This window comes from Tachysurus fulvidraco, chromosome 21 (genome assembly GCF_022655615.1).
Source record: "Tachysurus fulvidraco isolate hzauxx_2018 chromosome 21, HZAU_PFXX_2.0, whole genome shotgun sequence".
In the NCBI taxonomy this organism is placed as follows: Eukaryota; Metazoa; Chordata; class Actinopteri; order Siluriformes; family Bagridae; genus Tachysurus; species Tachysurus fulvidraco.
In genome coordinates this window covers 12,151,155-12,179,002 of record NC_062538.1, presented here as the reverse complement: position 1 = coordinate 12,179,002, position 27,848 = coordinate 12,151,155, and the positions used below count along the sequence as shown (strand labels likewise).

The 27,848-nt window shown below is 35.9% G+C and overlaps 1 protein-coding gene and 1 long non-coding RNA gene across 2 annotated transcripts in view; one reads left to right on the top strand and one right to left on the bottom strand.

Annotated features, from left to right (window-relative positions):
• nectin3b (nectin cell adhesion molecule 3b) overlaps positions 1-21,812 on the top strand; it is a 69,880-nt gene extending 48,068 nt beyond the window's left edge. The window contains exons 6-8 of the mRNA XM_047805548.1: positions 10,180-10,324; positions 20,041-20,137; positions 21,054-21,812. Of these exons, the coding sequence (XP_047661504.1) occupies positions 10,180-10,324; positions 20,041-20,137; positions 21,054-21,215 (404 nt within the window). The 3' untranslated portion in view covers positions 21,216-21,812. The remainder of the gene's footprint in view (positions 1-10,179; positions 10,325-20,040; positions 20,138-21,053) is intronic.
• On the bottom strand, positions 12,666-13,873 carry LOC125139834. Its single transcript, XR_007138955.1, has 3 exons — positions 13,568-13,873; positions 12,945-13,200; positions 12,666-12,830 (listed from the first exon to the last, which is right to left on the bottom strand). It is a non-coding gene; the product is annotated as an uncharacterized LOC125139834 (long non-coding RNA).
• Positions 21,813-27,848: the final 6,036 nt, after the last annotated feature.

The following is a 27,848-nucleotide window of genomic DNA, read 5'->3' as shown; positions in this document are numbered from 1 at the left end:
AAGTCACTCTGGATATGGGTGTCTACCAAATACATAAAATCAGATGACTAATGAGTCCAAATTGAACAGCTGTGTTTCAAAGGTCAGGACCAGGTTTTTTCTTTTATCTGCACAATCCAACATTGTAAATTAATTGTTAGCTCTTAGTTAGCATGTCATTACAGGTTTTGCAGAAGATTTCAAATAAATGTTAAAATAATGAACAGAACAATAATGATGAAAAAATTAGCCCTAATTTGTCATGATTATGTATTTATTGGTATTGGTGTATAACCACTCAATCGAACCTGCATGGAAGTAAAAACACCCCATTCTTAATTAAGCAGATTTTCCTTTTCTTTTCTTTTCTTTTTTTTTTCTTTTTTTTTTATGTATCTGTATTTGTATCTGTTTAGAACACTTCATCTGTTCATTCTGAGCAATATGTTCTTTGGTTACCAATATTTGGTTACCACTTCAGTGGCCTACATTATTATTAGTGCCTGGTATTGACAGTGCCCTAGGCCGTTCCTTGGTTTGCCTGCTTGCTTGCTCACTACCTCCCAGCTTGATCTCGGTTATCAGCTCTGTCCGTTTTACCTCTCACGCTTTTCACTGTTTACTTTGCTTGAACTCCACACCATCACTCACACTCTATCTTCAACCTCTATCAGAAGCTCCTGTTTTTTTCTGCCAAAGTACAAAGTTTTAGCTGGAGGCTAAACTAAGGGAGCACTTAAGCCCAGGGATAACGTGGACCTGCTTGGATCTATGTTTGCACTGCTGTTCTCTTGATCTGTTTCCCTTGAGATGTGAGAAGGGTTGATGGAGAAAAGATCAGCCAAAGAAACAGGCACAGTGGTGGGTCTAAACCAATGTTTGAGCAGCTGAAACTTTTGAAAGCAGCATTACCAGGTTCCTTGAGCTTCGTGGTGTCATGTGCCTCTTTTGTTTCCTGCATTCTGCCTTCTACCTTTCCACCCCTGCCTGAATGGTTTGGTTCTGAGCGGGGAAATTAGCTCACTAGAATGCCCATCAAAGCACCAATCACTCCCTCCCATACCTATGCCATCATAACTGTCCCCATGGCAACACACTTCACTATGGCTACTGATAAAGGGCTACTTCCCTTAAGCTATACCTGCACTTCCCTTCTCTTTTTCACTCTGTCAGAGACAAACAAGAGGAGCAATGAAAGAAGGGAGTTGCAAAGAATGGGGGGATTCAGAAGGGAGGAAAGAGGGGGAATAAGAAGTCTTGAAAGCAGGAGACTCAGAATAAAATGTGAGAAAGAGGAGGGGGGAGTTAAAGGAAACAATGAGTATAGTGCTCTGTGGAGATAAATCACATCATAATGAATTTGTTAATTAATAGACGTTCACTGTTACAGTGTGGTCATTATGATCGGTCATTATGAGTATTTAAACATTTTACAGAGCTGTGTGCTGTATTTTATAACCTCAGCATGCCCATATAATTTACTCCCTATAAACTGCAGCCTGCTGAAATGAACAGAGCACACACTCCCATCTACACAATGCTGACCCCACTGAATTTGTTTAACAAGAGTGATATATAAGATGCTGGGAAAGAAGAAAGCACATAATTAAGGAACAAAAAAAATGAAGAGAAATGTGTGAAAACCATAGAAAATATGAAATAAAGAATGAAAATAAAAAATGGCAGAGGAATAAAAGAAAGAAAGGAGAATGATGGGGAAAATGGATAACTAACAGATAAAATAATAAAAAAAAAAAAAGAAAACAAATATATTCAGTAACACCAATGAAAATAAGAGTCTGTGAAAATCAGTGTCAGGAGTGTATCAGTTGTTTGTCAGGAGGAGTTGAAATCTCTCCCAGCAGCCACAAAAGAATATAAGAAAACACGATAAATATAAAGTTTAAACCCTTCCTCATCCACTCCTTCACACTGAACTGCTCCATACAGTTAACCCTTAGGGGCAGCCTAATGGGGCAGTGGGTAGTGTTGGCATCTTACAGCTTCAGAGTCCTGTATTTGAAGCTGGACTTAATTAATGCCTGTGTGCATTTCCTGGGTATTCTCTATGTCTGTGTGGGTTTGCTCCTGATACTTCTGTTTCAACCCACCTACAGTACCAAGAACAGACCAGCCAGTGCATTGGCTAAGATAAATTGCCCATATATGAGTATGTGAATGTGTGTGCATAATGCTCTGACTGGCTTACCATTAAGGGTGTATTTCCTGCCTTAAGCCCAGCGTTCCCGGATCCACCACAACCCTGACCAGGAAAGTGTTTACTGAAAATGAATTAACCCTCAGGGGAAAGTTTGTTTTCCTTCTACTTTAAAAGCAAGAAAAGTAATTTTAATAATTACTTTCCAAGTCACTACATTTGGTGTGTAATATATAATTGTATAGCATGTAGTGTGCATTGTTATATACAGTATATATATATATATATATATATATATATATATATATATATATATATATATATATATATATATATATAAACATTTAAAATGTTCATATTTTATTCTCTGATATTTCCATCTTGATTTGGTGAACATGGTACATTTTAAGCGAAGATTTTGTTTCTTGTGTGTCCTCTTAGGCTGATTGTTTAAACAATCAATAATTCTAAATTTAAATTTAAACTTTTAACCTTTGGAGATATTCTTATATATTTTTCACCTGCAAAAAAAAAATTATAAACTTAAAATTATGATAACCATGGGAGAAAAACAATTTATTGTAACAATTGTCATAGCAATAATATCCTGAAAATGAGAAAAAAAGGGTGTAACAACCAGACTAATACAGTAGATGGTGGCCAAAAAAACATCAGGAGTTCATGACAGATTCACTGTAAGAGCTGTGAAGGGAGAAAAACCCCAAATGCAGGGCAACCTCCACAGGGCAGAGATAAAGGTGTCACAAAGTCTTGAAGAAGACTTCGAGAACAGAAGTATATAAACCTTGCACAAGATGCAAACCTCTAATCAGACAGATTGGAAAAAACATGAGATGAGATGCAAAAATTCAGGCAGCATGATTAACCTCTAAAAAATTGACAGAAAGACGAAAATGATGGTGGAAAAAGGATCTGCTCATGATCCAAAACCTATGAGCTCATTGCTCAAGCACTACAAAGTTAGTGTCATGACTTGGACTTGACCCAATACACACTGCCAGCACAAAAAAATGTTCCTTAAGCAGCATGTCACCTCCCAAATAAGAAGAGAGGATCAAAGAGAAGCTTGATGGAGTTATTGCAGACAATTTATGCAACCAGATATTAATAAGTATTAATAAGTATTTTCCTGTACCTTTGCTCACTTAAAGATTGAATAGACTGTTACCGAAGTTGTTTAGATTTAATCCAGATGTGAATATTAGGAAGCTGAAATTCACTCTGTTTTCTCATATTTGATCTTGAACCTTTTCCTTAGTGTATGAAAAAAACAAAAGAGCTGATTTAGCTGTTCTACTAATTTCAGACGTGCGTGTATATATACAGTACTAAATACTGTATATAGTGTAGATACATATACACTAACGATATTGGTAGGATTTCATGTTAAGATTGTTGGTACCTCAGCCAGGTAATTCCTGCCTGAAGCAATTTTGGATCACTTATATGCTTTCTACTGTGAAAACAGGCCTTATATTCTCATCCTGACAGCCAATCCACTGGTCTGACTGTCTGACCTTTTGACATTTCTTACAATCTGAGCTTACTATATGCTTTTTAAGTGCAAGAATAACAGTGACATAACTGAGCCATATAATCACACCTGAGAAAGCTTGTACATCTCAAGCCTGTTCTTATGCCACCACCCGAGAGTGGCTCATCTAATCCTCCTTCACTCTAAACTCAGCCACGTTCGCGAAGTCAGCATTATGTACTGGCATTATATCTGAAGGGTAAACATCTTTCAGTACTAGCACTGTCTCTTCAAAGGACATGGTTCACTGCTGGGTTCAGCTGTTAAAGCTCAGGCTTTAAGACCTGCCACTGTAAAGCAGTGAGAATCTCTAGGGCCTCTGAGATCAAGACAGTAATACTTGCTCTAACTGCAGAGACTACTTTAAGAGCATGGAATTTCTCTCAAACTGTCTTCTTTTTTCTGAATGGGAAGTTATCTATCATGACATATCGAATTAACACATTTCCTAAGGGGTTAAGCAGATAAATAAAGCACTATTTTATTGAGGGTGCAAAAATGTTTTGCCTTTAAAACATTTCAGAGCAAAATACAGTCCCTGAAACTTGTGTGTATAAATTCAATTATAATTTATTGATAAGCAATAACCAGACATTGAGTTAAGACTCACAAACTGCATATGGACCTAACAGACAAAAGTTTAAAAGTATGAATTATAATAAGCAGAAAAAGGGCCAAATTTTCTTCAATTGCATTATAATTCTGCGAGGTGTCAGGGAAGATCTTAAAATCTGTGTCTCATAAAAATCATTTCATTTACAACATTATGCAGACACCCTTATCCACAGTGACTTATACTGATCTCATTTATAGAGCCGAGTAGTTTACAGTTCAACTTATGGCTCAATCCTGAGCTTGGGTCACTGTCAGTGCGGAGTTTCTGTGCGTCTTGTCCCATGTCCATATGGGTTTTGCCAAAAGATTCCCAAACGTGGGCCTGAGACGCATCACTGTAATCCATTTGCTGCTAAATATTATTTGCATTTTTTAAAGCACTCTGTATTATGGCAGCAAACAATTAGCATTCTGCTAGTTTGTTTTTTCGGTTTTTACCATGTTGGCTAACATTTCAGCAGTTAAGCTGTTGGCCATTAGCTTTAGCTAATGTTCTTCCACATTACATGGTTCTTTTGCAAAAGAACATGTGTGATTTGAAATCAATACAGGCTCATTTTTCTTCTGTGATTTTTCTTGTAATATTAGTATAGCACTTTATAGCACACAATTTTTTTCTCCTGAAGCAACACATAATGCCTACTATCTACATTATAGTTATTATACACACTGTCATGACAGGAAAAGCTAGTTGTGTTCAAATATTGATATTTAAAATATTTAGAAATAAATGATCCTAATCTTGGTACACACAACATGCTGTTTCTCATGCGCTGTGTGATATCTGGTGTGTGAGAAGCTGGAACATTTCAATATGAAGTGAACTGTAAAGCAGTCTTGTGACTCTCTGTGGGAGGCCCATCTGTGGTAGAAAGCTGTACCCCTGTCCGCTCCATGCCCTGAAATCTTACTGCCCTATTATGCCTTCATTCTGAAGCAAACGTAATCATCAATTAGGTGAAAACTTTTAACAGAGGACATTGTCTCTGGGCAACTATATAGAAAAAATTCTGAATAATCTATATATGAGAAATTTTAACATTAACATTTATTTATAATATACAGTATAATTATATCTAATGAGTAATCCTGGGGCAACAGTCTCAAGGAAAAACTCACTGAGATGAAATGAAGTAGCAATCGTGGGAGGAACCAGACACAAAAGGGAACCTCATCCTCATCTTGACTTTAATCCTCAAATAATAAATTCAACTCTACATAGTCAAGTGGAATGCAGTCAGGTAATGCAGATGATGATATTGTTCACATTTGATTTGTACAGTACTTTACCATTTTTGTATGTTTCATGGAACAGTTTATATTCTAAAGGTGGTACTGAGACAAATGTCTTTTGATGTAAGAGTTTGATCATTTACACATGCATAAGACTATAATTCAGTGCAATCACTATGATTTCCTCTTAATAAAGAACACAGCATTCATAATATGGAGCTGACATCTGTGAGGGTTGCATGAAAATGAACCCACCTTCTTTAGCTTCCAAGCCTACACAGTCTGTGGTTTCCTAATGGCCGTCACGTATGAATGCTCCAATCACATGCTTGGTCACATAGCACATATTTGCCCAGTATGTGACATTGCGAGTGATGCCTCCACATATCGTCCATTTGGTCCGTAATTACACCAGATTATTTGTGGAAGCAAGCTGAACATAAAGTGTGCTGAATAATTAACTCCTTATATCAAACCGGTTAGCCTTATTAGTCAACCTTATTGTGTCTTCCAGTTAGTGCCCTGTGCTGTAATTCCTGTTGCTCGGTAACAGTCACCTTCCCACCTAGCTGCCACTTTTCTATTTTTACACCCTTACCATAGGTTTTTATTGGTCATTATTGAAGGATACTGCTCTGTTCACTACCAAGGCCAGACTTGACAGAATGCTAACAGACATTTAGTAATCAATGTGTACTTGAACACCAACATTTCTTTGTTGAGAAATGCTTTTGGTCGCATTTTTAAAATGATTTCGCTATGTATTATTCAGAGGAGTGAAATTCAATTTAATTTCATTAAAATTAAATAAAAATCTATAAACTGTTTAATCAATAAATAGAATTTCACTATTAACAAATATTAACAATAACTCAGTGTATAACTTACATTTCTCCTACAGAAATAATGAGTTAATTATGGTTCTTTTGTAAAACTATGGATTAAATACACATTTTATTTAAATTAATTCCCAATAGCAAATCTTCTTTTAGGTATCTGACACCTAATTTACCTTGCATCTTATTCCAGTACTCTAGTCTCTAAAATGGAAATGTTTACATGAGTCTGTGCCAAATGCTGTAAATGAGTTATAATAGGTCTCCTTAGAGGAGCACAGAACTGGTGTTTGTGTGTGTGTGTGTGTGTGTGTGTGTGTGTGTGTGTGTGTGTGTGTGTGTGTGTGTGTGTGTGTGTGTGTGTGTGTGTGTGTGTGTGTGTGTGTGTGTGTGTGTGTGTGTGTGCATGTGTTATTTACACAGTCACGGTCTAAAGATAGAAACACACAATAACCTACAAAAATACAAGACTGTAAAATAGCAATGAGCAAAAAATATTCTCCATTAAAGTACTCTCAAAAGTGTTGTAAATAATTGACTTGTGAATAAAACACTAACATTTCAGTAATTAGTAATGAATGAGAAACAAATAATGAGGACTGGGAGTACAGTAAAACTGTACTTTCTTATGGAAGGTACTTTCTTCTTTCCATAAGTATGGAAAGTACTTTCTTATGGAATAGTACTTTCTGTACTGTACTTTCTTATGGAAATTAATATAAAAAACAAACAATGAATGCTAAACTTATAACATTGTCTAATGATATTTTTGGCTTTGATGTATTTTATCTATATAGATATGAGAATAAACAACTTGAAATTCATTACTAATAACTGGTGTTAGACAGTACTGTGCTACATACTGTAAGGGAATTCATTACTTATCACTTAAATTGTCTTTTGTTACTTATATGTTATTATTTACAACAAACAAAATTTCTAAAAGTATATTAATAGGGAATATTATTTGCTTATTGCTACATTCCAGCCTTGTACTTTTGTAGGTTATTGTTCATTTCTATTTTTAGACCTTGACTGGCTAAATATAAACAACACACCAACACCTGTGTTCCTCTGAGGAAACCTATAATAACTCATACAGACGTTTCCATTTTAGACTGACTTACTAAAATAGTTTAGGGTCTATTATGTAGTAGATCTTAGGTAGGAAGATAAGATAGATATTGAAAATTAACGTCATCATGACCAGTAAATAATCAGTAGTCAGGAGTAAATTATCATAGATAGTCAGATTTAGCTAGTAATTCTACAAGGGAAAATATAAGACACAGTTATTCACAGTTCAGTTACTGTATTTGGTAATCAGGAGTCTTTTAATACTTTTTGGTAGTTTAAATATGTAAGAATATTTTTTATTAAAGATCTAATCATTTGTTCCTTCTTAGTTCCTGCATAGATTCCTGTGAGTCCAGTGTTTTACCATGTTAATGAATACTTATGATGCAAGTACTACAACCACTGTCCAGTCAGGTGCAAATCATCACATCCAGCCCAATCCGGTCAGGTGTAAATCATCACATCCAGCCCAATCCGGTCAGGTGTAAATCATCACATCCAGCCCAATCCGGTCAGGTGTAAATCATCACATCCAGCCCAATCCGGTCAGGTGTAAATCATCACATCCAGTCCAGTCCATTCATGTGTAAATCATCACATCCAGTCCAGTCCATTCATGTGTAAATCATCACATCCAGTCCAGTCCATTCATGTGTAAATCATCACATCCAGTCCAGTCCATTCATGTGTAAATCATCACATCCAAATCAAGTCCAAAATCACTAAGCTACAAACTGCAAACATTCTAATACTTGCACCCTGTTTCCTGGTAAACTGGCCAACAGAAAATAAATTATTCAGTGTACTGTTCAGTAAAGTAACAGTTGTAAATGGCACTTCTGCCACATTTTATTTCATTATTTTTAGAAAGAAGCAACCCTAGCTCAAATTGTATCCTAATTGGCTCCAGCTTCAAGTTCTCAGATTTTTATGTAAAAAAAAAAAAAAAAAAAAAAAGCAACTGAACTTTTCTATTTAGAAATTGTGGCTTTAAGTAAGCAAATCTAATAAAACAAAAAGCTTGAAATAAAATATACATTTTTACCTTTTTTTCCTTTTACATACAGCATAAAAGAATTAAGTGATTTACTTGTTTTTATGTCTATGTCTGAATGATTATGCTTTTATTTTGTGGTTAATTTCATTTGTTTACTCATTAGTTAATTTGTTGAATTAAATAGGTATTAAATTGTAATCAGTATAGTAATTGATATTTATGCATCAAGCCTACATCTGGATTATAACTGAATTACATTGATTTGTTTAAGAAGCTAAATATTGCGGTAACACTTTATCTGTATAATACTGCCTCAGTCAGGTCTCTGTGCCTCCCTTTATTCATGCTTACTACCACCACAGTCTCACTCACTCACATGCAGTGTGTTTGTGCTGCTTAATGTTGGCTAAGGCTTTGTAACTGACCACCTGTTGATCTGCCAAATGACTTTTTGAGTTTAATTCATCCTAATTAATAGATGTTAATCTCATCCAAGGCAGCCCCTGTTGTGGGGATAACGAGCTTGTGATCTAACAAACCCCATGGTTCTTGGCTAACCTACTCTATCACGTTGCAAAAGAGCGTAAAATAGCCAAAGAAAGAGTGGGAATAAAACAAAGCAAAGACGGGATGGAACAGCAAGCTTTAAAGGGAGGAAGCATGGGGCACTCATTAGAGTACAGCTCTCCCCAGCCAAACCACACCATAATACACTCTTCTGTCAGACAAACTACTTTAACACAATCACACACTTCAGTAGCTCATTGAATGGCACTCCCTATGATTGACATATTTCCGTTATCTTCATCTTGCAGAGATAGTACTCTACTGTTGTATAAGTAAAATGTGGATATTTAACATGAGCTAAACTTAAGATAATGCAACATTGTCCTAGGAAGCTAATTGCAATGGTGATTAATAGTTTGCTAATGTGTTCTAATCTGATATGATTTACATTTACAAGAACGGTTTTAACAATAATGGAACAACACCTGATGTGTGACAAATTATGAAAAAATGTGTTTTTTTTTTGTTTTTGAATCTGTCATCCAGTTGTATATTTGTCATTCATTGCTTTGCTTAATCTGGAGCTGTGTGTTTTGTATTTGTGCTCTCATCTGCTTCTGCACAAAGGAGAGTTTGACATACCCTCAAACACCTGTCAGTAGATCACATAAGTCTCTGACAGGAAGGAAGCAGTATTTGAAAATGGGCCTCTACCTCTCAGCATCCATGGCAATCAGCACAGGAGTACCACAGAGCTCTGTTCTTGTATCAGCATGAACTCCCTTTATATTAATGACTGCACCACAAAACAGAGCTCCATCAAAATCATGACATTTCCAGATCAAACTGTAGTGCGCCTCATTTACAACAATGATAAGACTAATCTGACCACCAGTCTGATTTGGACGACTTCCTGCCCATTCCTGAATTTATTATAGTTTCTGTCTAATAACTTTATTTTCACCTTCACACAGATTTACTTTTAATATTCTTTCAAAATATTAAGAAATTTAAACCTCCAGGATCTTGACCAAGATAAAGAAGTTGCTGAGTTGTTTGTGTCCTCAACAAGCCAAAATAAAATGCATATTTGGTACTGATGTTTTCAGTGAGAAATTGAAGCCCCATGTAGTGTTTTAAAGCTTTTCACTATCACACGATTACACTGCTGATAGTTTGCTGTATATCTGCTGTGGAGTGACTGTGTCTCACTGCCTTATAGAAATGTCTCAGAAGCAGATGACCTCTTCCATGGCTGTGGCAGGAGCTGTTATGGGAGCCGTGCTGGCACTCTTCCTCATTTTCATCTTCACCATTGTCCTCATCACTGCCCGCAAGGTTCCTCTACACACACATACTGACAAAGTGTAAGTTATCTTTTCATACCATCATATATAAAACACAAATCATTATCACAAAACCTCAACAATGTCAGCTTCTCTAACTGAAGACCAACTCCTGCCTTAATGATGTGTCTGGTTAATACTTTAGCATTACTAGAACAAAACAATGTGTGTGTGTGTGTGTGTGTGTGTGTGTGTGTGTGTGTGTGTGTGTGTGTGTGTGTGTGTGTGTGTGTGTGTGTGTGTGTGTGTGTGTGCGTGCGTGTGTGCGCGCGTGTGTGCGTGTGCATGTGTGTGTGTGTAAGGCTGTTACCATGAGTCAGCATATTTTCTGCACTCAGATGTGCAATTATGGGGCAGGTGGCGCTGTATGGGCACTTACCTGCTGAATTATTGAAAAGGCTTTGCTTTCTCAGCCATTTACTGACTGTCCTTTGAACCCAAACTGACAGATTACAGTTCACTATTACTGCTAGAGGTACAGACACTTTCTCTTCAGATAAAGTGGAGACACTGAAAAGGTTTACATAAGAAGTTACTTTTACTCCATATCAATTGTTCATACAGTAAGTTTACAAAAGAAACATGGGGGCTAAAACCTACTACTGTTTTAACCTATTATACATTTTATGAACATGAAGCAATAATCCTCTCAGAAAACCTGTTTTGTTGGAAAAACAACAAAGTTAAAAATGTTTTTATGGTAAATATACAACTGGAAAAAGTTGCAGTAGTTATTTAACCAAGAAAAAAATGTGATCATTCCTTGCAGGCCAAGGTCCACTAAGTTCTGATTAATTATTCAGGACAGAACACAGAATTCAGGACAGTTTCTCAGGTGAATGTGGGGATATCATTAAATACATTACGCTTCACCTGTTACCCTGTCAAAATGTGGGCCTTCATGCTACAGTGGCTCTCTGTGGCCTTATCCTCGCTTAGCTACACACACTGTAATCGCTTTCATTTGGTCAATAACCTCTAAAGGCCAGAAACCCAGTCAAGCTTGTACTGTAAGGGTTCAACTGACTATTGTTCTATTACAACACAAAAAGTGGAAGGAAAGCTATACATGACCTGGAGAAAACCTAAAAAATTAATTGTCATCTGAATCCACTTTCACTTTAAATACAAAAGATGACTTCTGCTATTATGATATTTTTTTAAGGTCAGGAAAATTTGTACTATATTAAGATTTTTAAAGGGGGTCTGGCAGTTTTCTTTGGCTCTGACATGCAGTGCTAGTCTCTGTCCTGTCAATGTGAGAGAGTATCCAAACTTCAGTCCACAGATGTCTTTTTTTCTCAGCCTGGTGGTCTGTCGGTTCCCACACTGCCGACAGAACAATATGTCTGTCAGATCTGATGAGGAATTCTTCTCTGTATGACTTAAAAATCAAATGAAAAAATGCCAGATAGTTTGAAACATTATAAACATTACAGCTCACATATGACAGTATTTAATTAATCCTATTTAGGTAAGAGCTAGCAGTAAAGACTATCAGTGTTTATAAATATGACTTTGTAAAGCCACTAGACCTTTGTTTTGCATTAGCAGTAAAGATTCTAAACATGTACTTATGTAGTATATAATACTATATAACTACTCATATGTAGAGTCAAAATCCTAAAAATCTCTAAGTATGAGAGTTTTTTAAAATTCTGCATAACTTATACAGTTAACTCGATTTAGCTTATGTTAGCATGATGGCTATCAGTCAACATTTTAAGCAAAAAAGACTAAAATATATTAGTATAATTTATTAATATGGTATGTTGTTGTTCAATTCAATTCAATTCAATTCAATTCAATTTATTTGCCTAGCACCTTTAACAATTCACATTGTGTCAAAGAAGCTTTACAGAAGTATAATAAAGCAAAAATAGTATGTATAATATAAAAAGGTATCATTTGTTTGTTTGGTAGTTAGTGTTACAATGATGAATGTGAACATTATATTTATCTTCTCAAAAATTAGCAAGCTGGCTAAGAAAGTTAGCCATAGTAAGTTAGGGTTCAAATAATGTACCCTAAAAAACCCTCTCACACTATGCCATATGTAGGGAACAGGGGAGTTATTTATGACATTGCTTTTATTAATTCCATTCATGGACAAAGTCACACACCAAGCTTATGGGCTTAAAACCCTAAAAAGGCTGATCTGTGGAGTGTTCAATAACCATGAGAATGGTTATTCTATGGTCATATTAAAGGACATGTAACTTCCCCTACATTAGACATACTGGATTAAATTCTTTGCAGACCAGCAGGAACACTGAAAATGCCCTGTGCAAAATATGTTAGCACTCCAATGCAAATAAATGATTATAAATAGTTAAAAGTAAACATTTGTAAAATTCCTCAGCATGATGACGATTGATGCTGTTGTCATGAGAGTGAGGTCCCAGAGTAGTTTGGCATGGTACTTTGCTGCTTAGCTGCTTTATTCTGATCAGGGGAGCACAGAAATGTACTTTCGGTTCTGAGCACGTGTGTGATGTTAAATACAACAGCACTATTTTCTTCATTTCTGAAAAAAAAACACCATATGAATATTTTGAGCTGAAATTTATAGGGCTTCAGATTTGTATCTTTAAAAAGCAGCTTGCCCAGTTGAAAAAAAAAGTGAAATAACTTCCCTTACATTTCAGTTTTCAAAGAGCATCTTTTTATATAACATCTTCATAGTTCTATCTGTGTTGGACAGCCTGAGACTGCCTTATCACTTCTGTCTTGCTACTGATCCTTGTTCAGTCTCTGCCTGTCTGAGCTTAGGTTGTCTGTGGCTGTAAGCTGCATGCAGATCAGTGTGTTGGGACAGTTGGCGCCAGCTTGATAGATGCTACTGCCACTGTGCTACAGACAGCAGGGAGATAAGCAACAGCAGGCCTCTAACACACCTGGGCAGAAAGGAAAAGGTCCACACAGCTTTCCAGAGACAAGACTAATGCTGTGCATCTCAACATACTAATAAAAGCATAGAACCATGACAAACTCAATCATCATTGGTCTAAATATGTATAGATAAAGCCACAGGAATCTCCATGACTCACGAAAATAGAATTAAAAGCTTTATCAGCTTTTATTATGTTATCAGCTCTGTATTTTTGGAAATTTAAAATTGGCATGGTTGTAATTTTGGGGTTTAGGAAGATTATGCAAGATTATAGTGTATAAAACTTAATTTACATTAAACAAGCTACTGTAGTTACACAATTTGTTGATTTTCACCTGCATATAACAAAAATGTCAGTTTAAATTTCTTACCCTGAAATGCTGCTCTTTGTTTTTTTTTTTTAACAGTCTAACCTACAATTCTATTCCAGCACTTCTGTCCAGCTCTGTCTATACAGTAACTATCTCATCTCAATCTATCTCAGCTTTTATTCTGATATTGTCATGAACACTGTCATGTTCATTGGAACAATAATTAGCCAAGTCGAGTCTCTCTAGTAACTTAGTGCCATTGCATCATTTAGCTGCGCTGCATTCTGGATTTAGAGTCCATTATTTGCTGTCTCAATACTATTCTATGCTAGATTTCTTAATTAAAATGAATATAATCTTAATTAATACTTTATTAACATGACCTTGTGTTGGAAAATGGTGAGCGTGAAAAGAAATTCTTACTAAAAGATTAGCTTGATTTAAATATATATCTCCTATTAATACTATTGTAACTGCACATGCAATACCAATTTACCAGATTAATAGAAACAAATGTTATAGTATAAACATATTTAATATGTTCATGGTGGTTGTCTCCTTTAAAAGCTGGACAGAGTGCACTTTGGTTGACATACAACAACTGGAGTCAGCCACATTTTTCATTTTAGAAAATGACTTCAAGCAGCATGAAAGCAAAAATTCTTTACTAACTACAAGCAAAGTGTTACTTTAACTATTAGTTTTCCTTTTTATTTTATGTACAGCAAATCACTACATAGAAATTGCACTGGAAGCAGAGCTTTAGAACATACAGTAGATCAACAAACTAGCAAGTCACATTAAAATGGAAACTAAATATAAACCCATCTGCTGCAATAGTCATGAGAGTCGAGACAGAGGAATAAAAATGGTGGTGATGGTTAGGAATGATTGTTATCATTGTAGGGAATTATGTATTAACTAGTCTTATTTAACAGTGAAAATCAGCCATTAGCCTGTGCGATTAATGTATTCAATGTTAGAGATTTAAGCTCTTATGTACGTCACTCTGGATAAGGGCGTCTGCTAAATGCTGTAAATGTAAATGTAAATGATTTTTACAGTTCTCTGATGACTGGAATTTCCATAAGGTCATGGACACAGGGGCACAGTTGATTTTAAATTATTTTTATGAGTAGCACTGAGATTTTAAACTCTAAAACTATATGTACATTCAAAGTCCTACAGGGGTGAACATTTTAAGACTTCGGCAGGAAGGAATTAGTGTTGGGTCTGTGATGAACTGAGAAATTGCACTGACCCATTAGTTCCTCAGAAGCTCTTGGTTACTTAATTCCACTTAACTACAAACTGATGTATAAAGGACATTATTACGACCGTTGCCTCCGGCTTGCTCATTATGGTAAATTGTTAGAGATATACAGTATAGTAACATCATTTTAAACTTTAAACTTTTACAATTTTTACTCTGTTTCTATACTTATGTAAAGCCGTTTTAAGACAATGTGAATTGTTAAAAGCCCTATACAAATAAATTAAATTGAAATGAAAATTTTATTCAAATACACAGCAGATAAAAGTCAGAAATGAAGTCATAAACAGGCTTTCATTCAGGTGATCAACAAATGGGTTGAGAGTAAACAAGGCAAAACTGATCACATTTAAAGAGTAGGAGTAATAAAACCTAGGAGTAATACTTTGCAATGATTTTGAGGCTTGTGCTTTTGATTTGTAGCAAAACAGTAAATGGCATTATTAGGTAAGTGTGTGTGACAGATCATGTGATAACTTGTTTGTTAATAGTCACATGATTTGGTGGAAAGAAATTATTTTTTTTAAGTAAAACCCTGTCCAAATTTAAAAATTTTACACAATGGGCAGAAAATGGTGAACATTAAAGACCTGAATCTGTTCTAGCATGACAATTTCCCTGTGCACAAAGCCAGTCCTATGAAGACAAGGTTTCCAAGGTGGATGCGGAATAAATCGAATGGCCTCTATAGATCCTTGACCTCAATCACATTGAACCCCACTGGGATGAAATGGAACACTAACTGCACACCAGGCCTTCTCATTTAACATCAGTACCTGACCTGACTCATGCTCTGGTGACTGGAAGGGAACCTCTATCACACTTCCAAAGCTAGTGGAAAATCTTCAAGGAGGGTGCAAGATTATAATAATAGCACTGAAGTGCTATATCTGGAATGGGATGTTCTACAAGCACATATGGGTTTGGTGGTCAGGTATCCACACACTTTTGGCTATCTAAAGAACCCTTGAGAATTATAAATTTTCCGAACTGGTGGTATTTTCGGTTCATCAATCATACTTCTGGCATACCACTGTAACAAGCTGAATTTGTTTTGCACATGAAATACTGGAGTCCAGAGGAATCAAACGATATTCAGGTTGTGATTTTAGATTTTATTTCAGGAACTAGTGAACAATGATGTTGCACTCTAGGAAAGCCCGCTTCTTCAAATCTGACTGATATGGCTTGAAAAGAAATTTGGAAAACAGCAAGATTTCAGTCTGGTCCAGGAAATTTCTGAAAACTGACCTTCAACTGTGTGCATAGGCATGTGTACAGAAAAGGAGGGAGAGATGAATAGAAGGTGCTTCCTCTCCCACTTTGATGTTAAACCCAAAATTGTGGTCCTTGCCCTGTCTTGGTGGACATCCAGGAATATCTGCTGAGAGAACTCAGGCCTGTCTGCTCTTCTTCCTGCTCAGACCATAAACACCCCAACATCTCCCATCTGTGCACAATGGATCATATCCACTGCCTTAAGGCCTGAATTGCTTTATCTCTCCCTTAAACTTTCATGGGGAATTCTAATGTGAATTCATACACGTAATGATTCACAAAAAGCTTTTTAATTTATAAAGCTGTATTTAGATTTTTGCATGCTGAAAGGACATAGCACACATTACACAGAGCTAACAGTCCATTACAAATTAATTATACTTGGTTGCAATGGCTTGAGATATAATGTCTATTGAATTTCAAACAAGAATAAAGAGGTCGGTTCTATTGGAATGACCAGTTTACATAATCAAGAACCCAGAGCTCACAGGTCAAAGGGGACCATGGTCCATTTCTTGTCTCTTTTTTTTTTCCAGCAGCACCTTGTTCTTATCTCCATGTCACACAGTGAGTGACTCCTTACAGCAATAAGGAATTAAAAGGGCAAACAGAGTAATCTCTGGGTCTGTTAGGTATCCTAGGAATTCAAGGTCAAGACAATGGTGACCCTTTAGAATTGTGTAAAAAATTATATGTTAAACAGAAAGCTAGTGTATAACTTACCAATCCACACCATTGTATAATCTTAAACCACATCTCTTAAATATTTAAGGGCTCGATTCCATTCATGGTGCTTAAAGTCAGAGCAAAAAGGAAGCAAAGATGCAGAGAGCAGCAATTAGGAGACATGAGATTAACATTTTTATGTCAGAATGAAAGAGAAAAGCTTTAACATCAAGCTAAAGATGTCTTAATTAGTTTAAAAGCATTTTATGATGGCAGGTTGTACACATGTGCTGACAAAGGGGACAATAAACTGCCTGAATTGTAGTGTACATCCAAACCAATGCAAAGGAGTCTTGACGGATGCAAATGAAGAAATCCGAACCAAGAAATATTGAAATGATCTTTCAATACTGGTGACAGAGAACTGAGTGTATTGTATTTGGAAGACAGTATGCATTTGTATGTGTGTGTTGGAACATGTTTAAAGATATATAAATTCAAATCACATCTAGATTCATCCAAAAGTTAAAAACCAAAGGTTTTAATACGTCGCTTGAGATTTAGAAAAAGTGAATGCATCTACTTTAATATGGACCAAACAATGGCATATTATTATTGGACAGATCAAGTTGGCCAAAAAATAACTACAAATGCTCCACTGTCAAAGTCTTTCCACGAAATCAGGCCAGAAATGAATTAAACGACTACAGCTACAGGAAATGCTTGTGTAAAATGTGAGATATGCTTTGCATTATTGGTGCCGATGGTTAAAACAATAGCAGCATTATTATGATGATATGTTGTTTTATTGCTGAGAAAATGCTAGTAACAACTCCACATTCCAGCCAAAAGTCAAGATTGTTTTAATCATTATATTTCTTTGCACTGCTGTTCCTAAAACAGAATTAGCAGAATAGCCAAATATTAGCAGCAGCAGCACAACAAACCAGCATGAAGTTTATTAAACATTAAAAAAGGGAACATTATAACATGCCAACAAAATACAATTCTGAACATGTTAAAAATTACTTGAACAAATACAGTATATTGATATGCAACGAGCAAGTGCAATGACTAGCATGATGTATGCAGCTACGGTATATACAGTATTTTAGCACAAATAGGCAACAAATAACTGTTCTTCAATGACACAAATATAGAAAATAAAAGAGCATAGTCCCAGATTAATGTGTTTGTATATGTTTATATGTTAATTAAAGGTTTACTGTTACTGAATGGTTTATAATGTTTAGTATTGGTATTTTTTACAATATGTTTATTATATTATTTGGTGTTTCTCGGTGTAAATGGAAATGGTGTATCATGTAACCAAGGTTAATTGAGATATGCTTGATGAAGGGAAGTAAATGTGAATATGTAGAACTTTAGAGTATTAGGATGAGAGGTGTTTAACATGGTCATAATCATGTCAGTTATTAATTATTCTTTAAGCTAGTAGTACACTCATGGTGTGGTTGGAAACTAGGTGGGGTTGAAAACTGAGAATAACTGAGGATGATAATTTAAAGACCACCCTGTCAACTTTAACTGTGTATTACGCATCTTAAAAAATGTTTTCAATATTCTATTTTGCTCAGGTCTTTATGCAGTTTTATAAGATGGAAATGGGCAAGGTCATTGGGTTGGGGTGGGTTTGTAGATCAGTGTTGTGAAGAGGTCACACACACAAAAAAAACATTTTGTTAATCGGACCATCATGTGTACTGTGTACTTTATTCAAATTGGGTGTCTCTGAGGTCTAGCACTGGACTTCCTACTCTTCTATAATGTGACAGAATGACCACCTGCATTAATTCACAGGGGCTTATGGTGTATGGTGGATTTAAAAAACCTTGTAAGTGACAATATGTTAAACAGTTCCTGTAAGGAGATGTATATTTGAAAACCTCTAGGTTTTCAGACAGAGAACAGGGGCCGGGGGGCTTTTTGGTTTCTCAGTAATATGACAATTTTATTTTTTTAAATTATAAAAATAATAATAAAGTGGTTCATATGTCCTTCTGTAATAAACTGATGATCATGGGTAAATTGTTCTGCATATGAGGAGTAAAACAGTCACAGATAAACAGTGATTATTATACTATTACAACATCCTATCGTGCTTTATTCCTTATTGTAGCTCTAAGCTATACTGTAAAAGTCTATAGACTTAGTTCCCACAGACAATGTATTTCAGTCTTGTTCATATATTAGTCATGTATATCTGGAATACTTAAACCTAACAATTATACAACGTTTCTCTGCTTAGTAAGAATAAAAAGATTTTTTTTATCATGTTATTTCTGCTTGGATTTTCACCATGACACAGAAAAAGAGCTTCTGCTTTTACAAGAACTGACAGTGACACTTAATCTAATATCAAACTCCTGCTTCACACAGCTACAGTAAACACCAGGTGTCTGGACAGATGGGAAATGTCATTTAAAGTATTCAAGTATTGAGAATATTTTACAAATTACATGATTGACTACAAGAATCATGATTACAGGATTTGATTTTGTAAATATTGATGCATTTTAAAGCCCTGACATTTGGGATTTGCTGAGTGGAAATTATTCATTTTTAACAGAGTGTAATTACTGATCTAACAAACAAATGCTGAACCACAGCGAGATTGTTTAAAGCAGCTAGAAACGATCAGGTCACAAAAAGAATGGGTGTCTTTCTCTTTTACTTTCTCTCTCTTTCCTGTTTCCTCAGTGAAATAAATGTTGTTTAACAAATGTTGTTTAGTAGTTCCTGTTGTTTAGCGTAGTAGCTCAGAAAGCATGACAAAATGTCTTATAGTGACTGTGTGGGATTTAACACACAGACCTGCAGGCTTTTTTGCAAAATCTGTCACCAAGTCTGAGTAGTCTTGTGTAAGCGTAAACGCAGGCAGTGAGCATGTGTCTGTCACCCTGTTGGGGTGAGACTGAGACATGGATTAAGAGTTAATGCCCCAGCACCAGTGTGTGAAATCTCTGCAGAGGCGACTTTGTTTTTCTCACAGGAAGGTTCAACCTTAAAATGTAAATTCAAATGGACTGATGGCCAGTGCTGATAGGGAAGTGAAAATTGTTCACTTTTACACTGGGAACTAAAACAGGATGTGTGCTTTCTTTTACCCCCGGTTAATCACCTAACATAACACACATGTTTAGGAAAATATTTGCATTGCTTAGTGATAATAGCAGAAGAATTTTGCAAGCTCACCTGACCCTAATCTCTACATAAGGAATTTCCTTTACCTCTATATCATGTCGTCTTGTTTATTTTGACAAGGTCACATAATATTGTTTATTCCCTGCTACAGCATTGATCTACCTTCGACACACAGACCACCTCCTCCGTACAGCAATAGACCCCTTGCTGTCGCCCAGGACCCTCACACCGTTGTCTCTTTCTCCCAGGTGAGTGCTTGTCTTTGACTGTTTAGTGGTGTTTCCTTAAACAGCGAAATGACTGTGACAAATGTGATTCGTTTTTGCGACTAATGATTATCTATTCTCAGTCCACTTTAGCTGTCTTCCTCCCTCAATTACTGTCCTTTATGGACTCCATTTTCTCTTATCTGTCTCATTCTTTCCCTCCTCTGGCACATGCATTATCTCTGGTCTTGCAGTTATATTAGACAGCACATTTCAGCACACACATTTGTGGAATATTCCATAGCTGTGGGAGATGATTTTGAATAAAAGCGATTTATTGTCAGCTATGGCTGTTTCTGACAGATGATGTTACTTATACATTTGTATGTCTTTTATCTTCATGATTGTTTTGTAGTGTAAGAATCTGCTTTTTTGGGTAGTGTTCAGAGCAGTTCACTTAGTGGATTATTCACTGAAGGAAATGTGCCACAAGATGTAAAAGACCAGCGTTTGCTTCTGGTACCAATTACTTTTGATATTTGCATTGCCTACTAAATTCTTGTGTGCTTGTGAAACCCAGTGTCTCAGAATGACATTGTTTTATGTATCAGAAAAAACTAAAATTGTGCTAGAATATTTTTCTGCATCATGCACTATTACAGAAACACCAGCAACACTAGTCCATTACCTTCTGCTTGCTGTAGCCTATGATATTTGAATGAACTGACATTATAGACAAGTTTATTTTAGACAATTTCATTTTAGACAAGTTTAGTTCTAGTTTCTGGTTTCAGTCTTACTTGATAGAACCAATAGTGTCAAATTCTCAAATCCCTACTGTACACTATCAACATGAAAGGTTTTCCACAAAGCAAAGTCACTAAGAAGGTTACTTAACATGAGAGCCAAATTGTAGCATCATATTGTATCATGCTAATATGGTGATGTTCTGCTTCAGCCTCACATTATGGACAGGAGGCAGGTGGACAGAATGCCAGGCAGGATGAGACACTGTGAACCCCAGAACCCCACCCACCACCCGCTGTCCTATCAGGAGTGGATGTGCCATCAGAACGGGGCCGACCGTGTTTACATCAACCACAGAGAGCATTACGTCTGATGCTAGTGATTCACAATGCCACAATGTCTACTCCACCTGAAAGCAGTCTTGTGGTACTGTATAACCATGGGTTTCAAGGTTGTGTTGGAAATGTAAATCCACACAGGACAGACAACATCAGGAATAACAAACAAGTTTGGTGCACTGCAGCGTCTGTTCCTTCTGTTTCTATAATACATAATGTTTTCCTGGTTCCATATAATCATATGGTATCAGACCATGACCTCAATCTGTCAACCATTTACTCAAGAACTTTAAATGTAGATATATATAGAAGCACAGCATCAGCTAGATTAAATTTAAATACTGCACACATCATTGAATAATGCGCAGGCAATACACTTTCAAGTTTAATTTGCTGGTCCTGGAAATATCTTCTAACACTGGACTCTCACAGTGGACATATTGTTATTTCTTTCTTGTTATATAATTTAGTGGCATAGTGACACTTCAGTAACTTGCCATAAGGTCTTTCTTGGATTTGGAGCCTTGAACAGGTACAAACACTTTGTACTTTATGTCATTGCAGAACTGTATATATTTGGATTTATATGTAATATGTAATATTTTAATGGTTTTTATGGTTATCATAAGATAAACATCGAGTAAACATTCATTTAATAAAACTCAGTTCACTAATATGAAATATTATGCCATTATACTTATTCTCAAAGTGTATTATTCTCATTTTTTTAAATTGCTGTTTAATTACATCACTCTTCACGATGATGCCTCAACACCAAGAAGTTTGATCTCATTGGGATATTTTGCTGTTTGCTATGTAAATTTTTTGGAATATACATTGTTTGTTTTTATTATTTTATTATTATTATTTTTTTATGTCAGCTATTTTTTCTATTTTGTAAATAATTAAAATACATATCTGAGTTGTAAATAGAGCATAGACTAGTCTTCTCTTCTTTGCTGGGTTTGAAAATTAACTAAAAACACTTTTTAACCTTTTTTACCTTTCTTTTTTAAATAATATGTTGAAGTGGCTAAAATCTTAAATCCAAAGCAGTCTCTTTATAGCACACAAATAAACCATGTGAACACTGGGGCAATAAGCTTTACTATGACGTGTGTTTGGCTACATTATTGTGTACTGTATACCTTTTTTCATGTGCTTGAATTTTTCCCATGCAGTTGAAAAGATCCCAAGAGCATATTTAAGTCTTAGGACTGATTAGCATGGCTCAGATATGACTCTAATGAGCTAGAGGTTTGGGAACAAATAGAGAGGGACTCAGATTTAATACATGATGTATGCTGATAGTCATCTAGAGTTTGTTGTGTTCCTCAGTCTGATGACAGAAAATTCTTTCTGGAATTCTGCCATTTTTAAATCTTGTGGAGACTGGATTACGATGGGGGTTTACAAATGTCCCATCCTGCAGAGACTCAACACTGGATGAGATGAACTTGTGAGACATATTAAAGGTATATAGACAGTGTATCTGCTGGGCATCTTGCATGGCCTGGGCTGTGAAACAGCAGGATTTTAATGAGGTGGCAGACGCAGGGGACTATTCAACACTATTCTGGCTTCAGTGTAGGGAAAAAAGGCTACTATAACCCAAGCACTCAATGAGAGCATTGTTTGTTTCACTAGCCATCACCAGAGGTGAATCACCTCTCTGGAATGCATTCAGGACTGATATATATATAAAAATGTGTCAGAACCCCTATAAATTATCAAGCTCTGCAAATTCAAAATAGGCCATGTTGGGCCCATAAAAGTGTTTGTGCTCACCTAAAATCTCTTAGTATGCATTGCGTTGTGTTTAAGTCATTAGTATATCTATCTCATCAGTGTATACCAGTCGGGGCTGGAAGCACACTGAGACTCATGTGCAGTTAGTGTTTCGACAGGGCCCGTATATTCTTTGTGCTTTGTAAGGCTCCCGTAGTGAATCCCTGTCTTAAAGTTGGACAGGTTTTATGTTTTATATGAATGCTACCACCTTAAAATTCATAACAGGGAACAGAGGTGCTTATTCCATAATCTATATTTTCATGTGAGAGTTCATTTATTTACTTTGGATGAATGAAACCTCTCTGGATCCAGCATTGGCTCTCTCTTTTTTTGCAAGACTCTAGACAAATTGTGGAACATTTAATAAATATTTTTGCACTAGTATCTTTGGGGGATAATACCTCTGGGAACATTATATGATAAAGTACATGTTCAGCAACTCACTCTTTTTCTCTAGCAGGCCAGAAATGTCTGTCTTGATCAACAAAAGTGTAAATTACCCTCAACCACCTAGTGATATTTCAGACCCTAGGGAGATTTCTGTTTTATGTTAGTGAGACTGAACAGGTCATGGAATCTTAAGAAGCGATGGGAAAGAGAAGGAAATTCTTCTAAGTGCTTGTAAAACGTAATTTGTCACCATCGATTCATGAAGCTTGGAGACTGTATTGACTGGTGCCTCTTAATGGTGAGCTGCAAAGACAGTCCAAAGATTTTACAGCAATTACCTGGAGACTGGTTAATTGTATTTAAGTGAAATGATATCAGCCTGCGAGTTTCCCACTTTTCTTCCTGGTCTTTAAAGATATCCCTCTTGTAACATCTTCTCAACTCTTCCAGAGTTGATTTTCAGTGGGGACCCAGAGGGTGGCAGCTATACTGGACACCTGCCATGATCCACTCGCATTAAGCTGTTAGCCTGGCTGCTCCAGAGCAACCAAATTTACAGCTATAAGAGGTACGGGGTACAGTGAGGGGATCATCACCACAAGAGATTTACTGGACTAATGTGGCGGGGATAGTGAAGGCCCCATCCTTTGCTTTTGCTCAGAGTTACCCTGTCTCCCTTACTATACTGTGCTGATGTAATTGTCTCCAAATGTGTAGGGAGGTGGAGTTCTGACAGAGCTCAATGCAGGTTTGAACTCTAGACTTATTTTTAATTAAGGTACTTTTCTCTGAGTCTGCATCAACCCTAAATTAAATTCAAGTTACTGCTTACAAGTGATGAGCAGGGATGAGATTAGAAGGCACACATATCTATTTGTATTGTATGTTTTCACCCTCAGAACATCTAAGCTTATGTTTACTGAGATGTTAGCTTTGAGTTATTTCAACTTTCATCCAGCAAAAAGTTTTTTATTTATTTATTTTTTTTTTATTTTACTGGAATGTTTGCATTTACTTTTGCCATGAAAGTTCCATTACATAGTGTATAGCCCTATATAGATGGGATTAGTTTCACTGACTTACAGCCATCTTTTTAGATATCTTCTCAATAAAAAAACAATTCAGTTAACACAGGAGGATATGCTTCTGCAGGTTGTTTTGTGTATGAATTTGGATGAATGTTTGTTGGATGATTGTTGGATGAGTTATTCATATCCATGATTTCATGATTCAGAGATCTGATGTGCATACTGTACAATTAAATACAGCATGTAGCAATAAAAAAAACATGTTTCCAACAAAACAGTCAGCATATGCTTGCAAAATGACAAATGTATTGACAGACAAGTCTGAAATTTTCTGACAACCACAGAGTTTGTCAAAAGTCATTTGGTTTCTGTAACAGTTACATCTGGACAGAAAATAAAACCACATTGGTGCATCAGCAAGTTATAAAATTACTGCATGTTCAAGTCTAAATCTAATATCATTTGCCTGGGCTTATGACATACAACAAATAAATGGTCAAATTATTGTTTCAAACACTGGAGCTTTTATTATCTCCCTCTTTACTCTACTCACCATACACTCTGACTCTGCTGTTGATTAATTTCATTAATAATACTTCATACAAGGACTGTATGATTTATCAAATAATCCTTAGCATGAAAGTCCAACAGCTCCTTTAAGTCTTCAATGCTGGATTTAGCATCCGGTTATTTTACCAAAAGATATCGGAATTAAGCAAGAAGTAAATTCAGACAATAAACATATACAGTATAAGCTGATTGCATGTTTATCATCTGAGTTTACTTCTTGCATATTAGTTAACAAGTACTGAATGTTTATCTCACCTAAAAATTGAAATGTATGCCAAATCATTATATATATATATATAATATTTATTTCATGTAATATATATATATATATAATATATATATATATATATATATATATATATATATATATATATATAATATTTATTTCATGTAATATATATATATATATAATATATATTTCATGTAAATGTATCAAGCAGAGCATAAGAATACTGTTGTTTTGTTAAGAACAGACTAAGATATATGCATACAGTCGTATGCAAGGAACCCCTGACAATTTCCATGATTTTTATTTATTAATATTTGGGTGTTTGGATCAGCAATTTAATTTTGATCTATCAAATAACTGAAGGACACAGTAATCACATCAATCACATCAATATTTAGTAGAGCTTCCTTAAGCAGAAATAACAGCCTCTAGATGCTTCCTATTGCCTGTAATGAGTGTCTGGATTCTGGATGAATGTATTTTGGACCATTCCTCCTTACAAAACATCTCCAGTTCAGTTAGGTTTGATGGTTGCCGAGCATGGACAGCCCGCTTCAAATCACCCCACAGATGTTCAATGATATGGGATGGCCATTCCACAACATTGTACTTGTTCCTATGAATAATTGAAAATATGAAAGATTTTGAGCAGTGTTTTGGGTCGTTGTCTTGTTGAAATATCCAGCGTCGGCGTAACTTTGTGACTGATTCCTCAACATTATTCTCAAGAATCTGCTGATATTGAGTGGAATCCATGCGACCCTCAACTTTAACCAGATTCCCAGTACCGGCACTGGCCACACTTGGAATGCTGTGTTCTTTTGCCACCATGCATATGTTTGCCCTTGTTATGACCAAATACAGTAACTCAATCTTCGCTCCACAGCAGGTTATTCCAAAATTAAGCTGGCTTGTCCAAATGTGTGCTTGCATACCTCAAGCGACTCCGTTTGTGTCGTGTGTATAGAAAAGGCTTCTTTTGCATCACTCTCCCGTACAGCTTCACCTTGTGCAGAGTGCGCTGAATTGTTGAACGATGCACAGTGACACCATCTGCAGCAAGTGGATATTGTAGGTCTTTGGAGGTGGTCTGTGGGCTGTTTTTGACCGTTCTCACCATTCTTCGCCTTTGCCTCTCCAATATTTTATGTGGCCTGCCACTTCTGGCCTTAACATGAACTGTGCCTCTGGTCTTCCATTTCCTCACTATGTTCCTCACAGTGGACACTGACAGCTTATATCTCTGTGATAACTTTGTAGCCTTCCCCTAAACCATAATGTTGAACAATTTTTGTTTTCAGGTCACTTGAGAACTGTTTTGCAGCCTCTATGTTGCCACTCTTCAGACGAGAGTCAAAGAGAACAACAACTTGCAATTGGCCACCTTAAATACCTTTTCTCATGATTGGATGCACCTGTCTATGAAGGTCAAGGCTTAATGAGCTCACCAAACCAATTGTGTGTTCCAATTAATCAGTGCTAAGTAGTTACTGGTATTTAAATCAACAAAATGGCAAGGGTGCCCAAATTTCTGCACCTGTCTAATTTTGTTTTGAATTTTCTGTTAATCAAACAAACCTCATTTTACTACTGAAATATTACTGTGTCCTTCAGTTATTTGATAGATCAAAATGAAATTGCTGATCCACACACCCAAATATTTATAAATGAAAATTATGGAAATTGTCAGGGGTTCCTAAACTTTTGCATACGACTGTACTGTACATTGTGTGTTACAGTTATATTAGAGCTACACTCTAATTTAATTAGAGTTTTAATTTTATTTATTTAATTTTATTAGAGCTACACTCACATAATTTAATTTATCATTTAATTAATCATTATGAGCTTATTTATGTGTAGGTCTGTTGGTGCAAAGTTTAAAAAAGTTTTAAGGTAATGAATTTTAATAAGTTTTTATAACAGTATATTTAATCTATAGAAATGTAAATATTGAAACACTTTTTACTGGAATTAAAATGTTTCAGCTTTTTGTCTCTAATCAGAATTTATGAGTCTCCTCTCTCTTATTATCCATTCTGGGCAATGAGGGAGATGTTCTTTAGAGAAGCATAAAAATAGCATACATTATTCTTTGTTAGTGGGTGTCTAGACAGTTCAGCCTCTGAAATACAAATGTTATAGAAGCATCTGGTGTATTTTGAGTTATAATAAGTGTGGAAGAGAGAGAGAGAGAGAGAGAGAGAGAGAGAGAGAGAGAGAGAGAGAGAGAGAGAGAGAGAGAGAGAGAGAGAGAGAAAACACGTACTGTATCTTAAGAGAGAACATGAATCAAATGTACACAATCTTTTCATCAAGTATCATCAGTGAGAAAGTTTGCTGTCTGTCTGGTTGCACTTGAACTATGATCCAAATGATGGATGCTTAAGTCACCAAAATCCTTTCTGTAAATACTGTATCTGCCTCAGTTCATTTAGGGATGTGGTTTAGTATGCACTGTGACTTACTGTCATCCAACAACATGGACAAAACCCCACAATTATTTGTTCACAGAACCCTAGATTGCCACCCAAAGTTTGAAGGCTGAATCAAAAGTAAAGCTGGAAGTTACTAAAGGAATGATTATAAGAAAAATATAATTATATAAATAATAAGAAAAAGGGTTACATGATGCGAGGTACGGTTACCACCACAGGAAG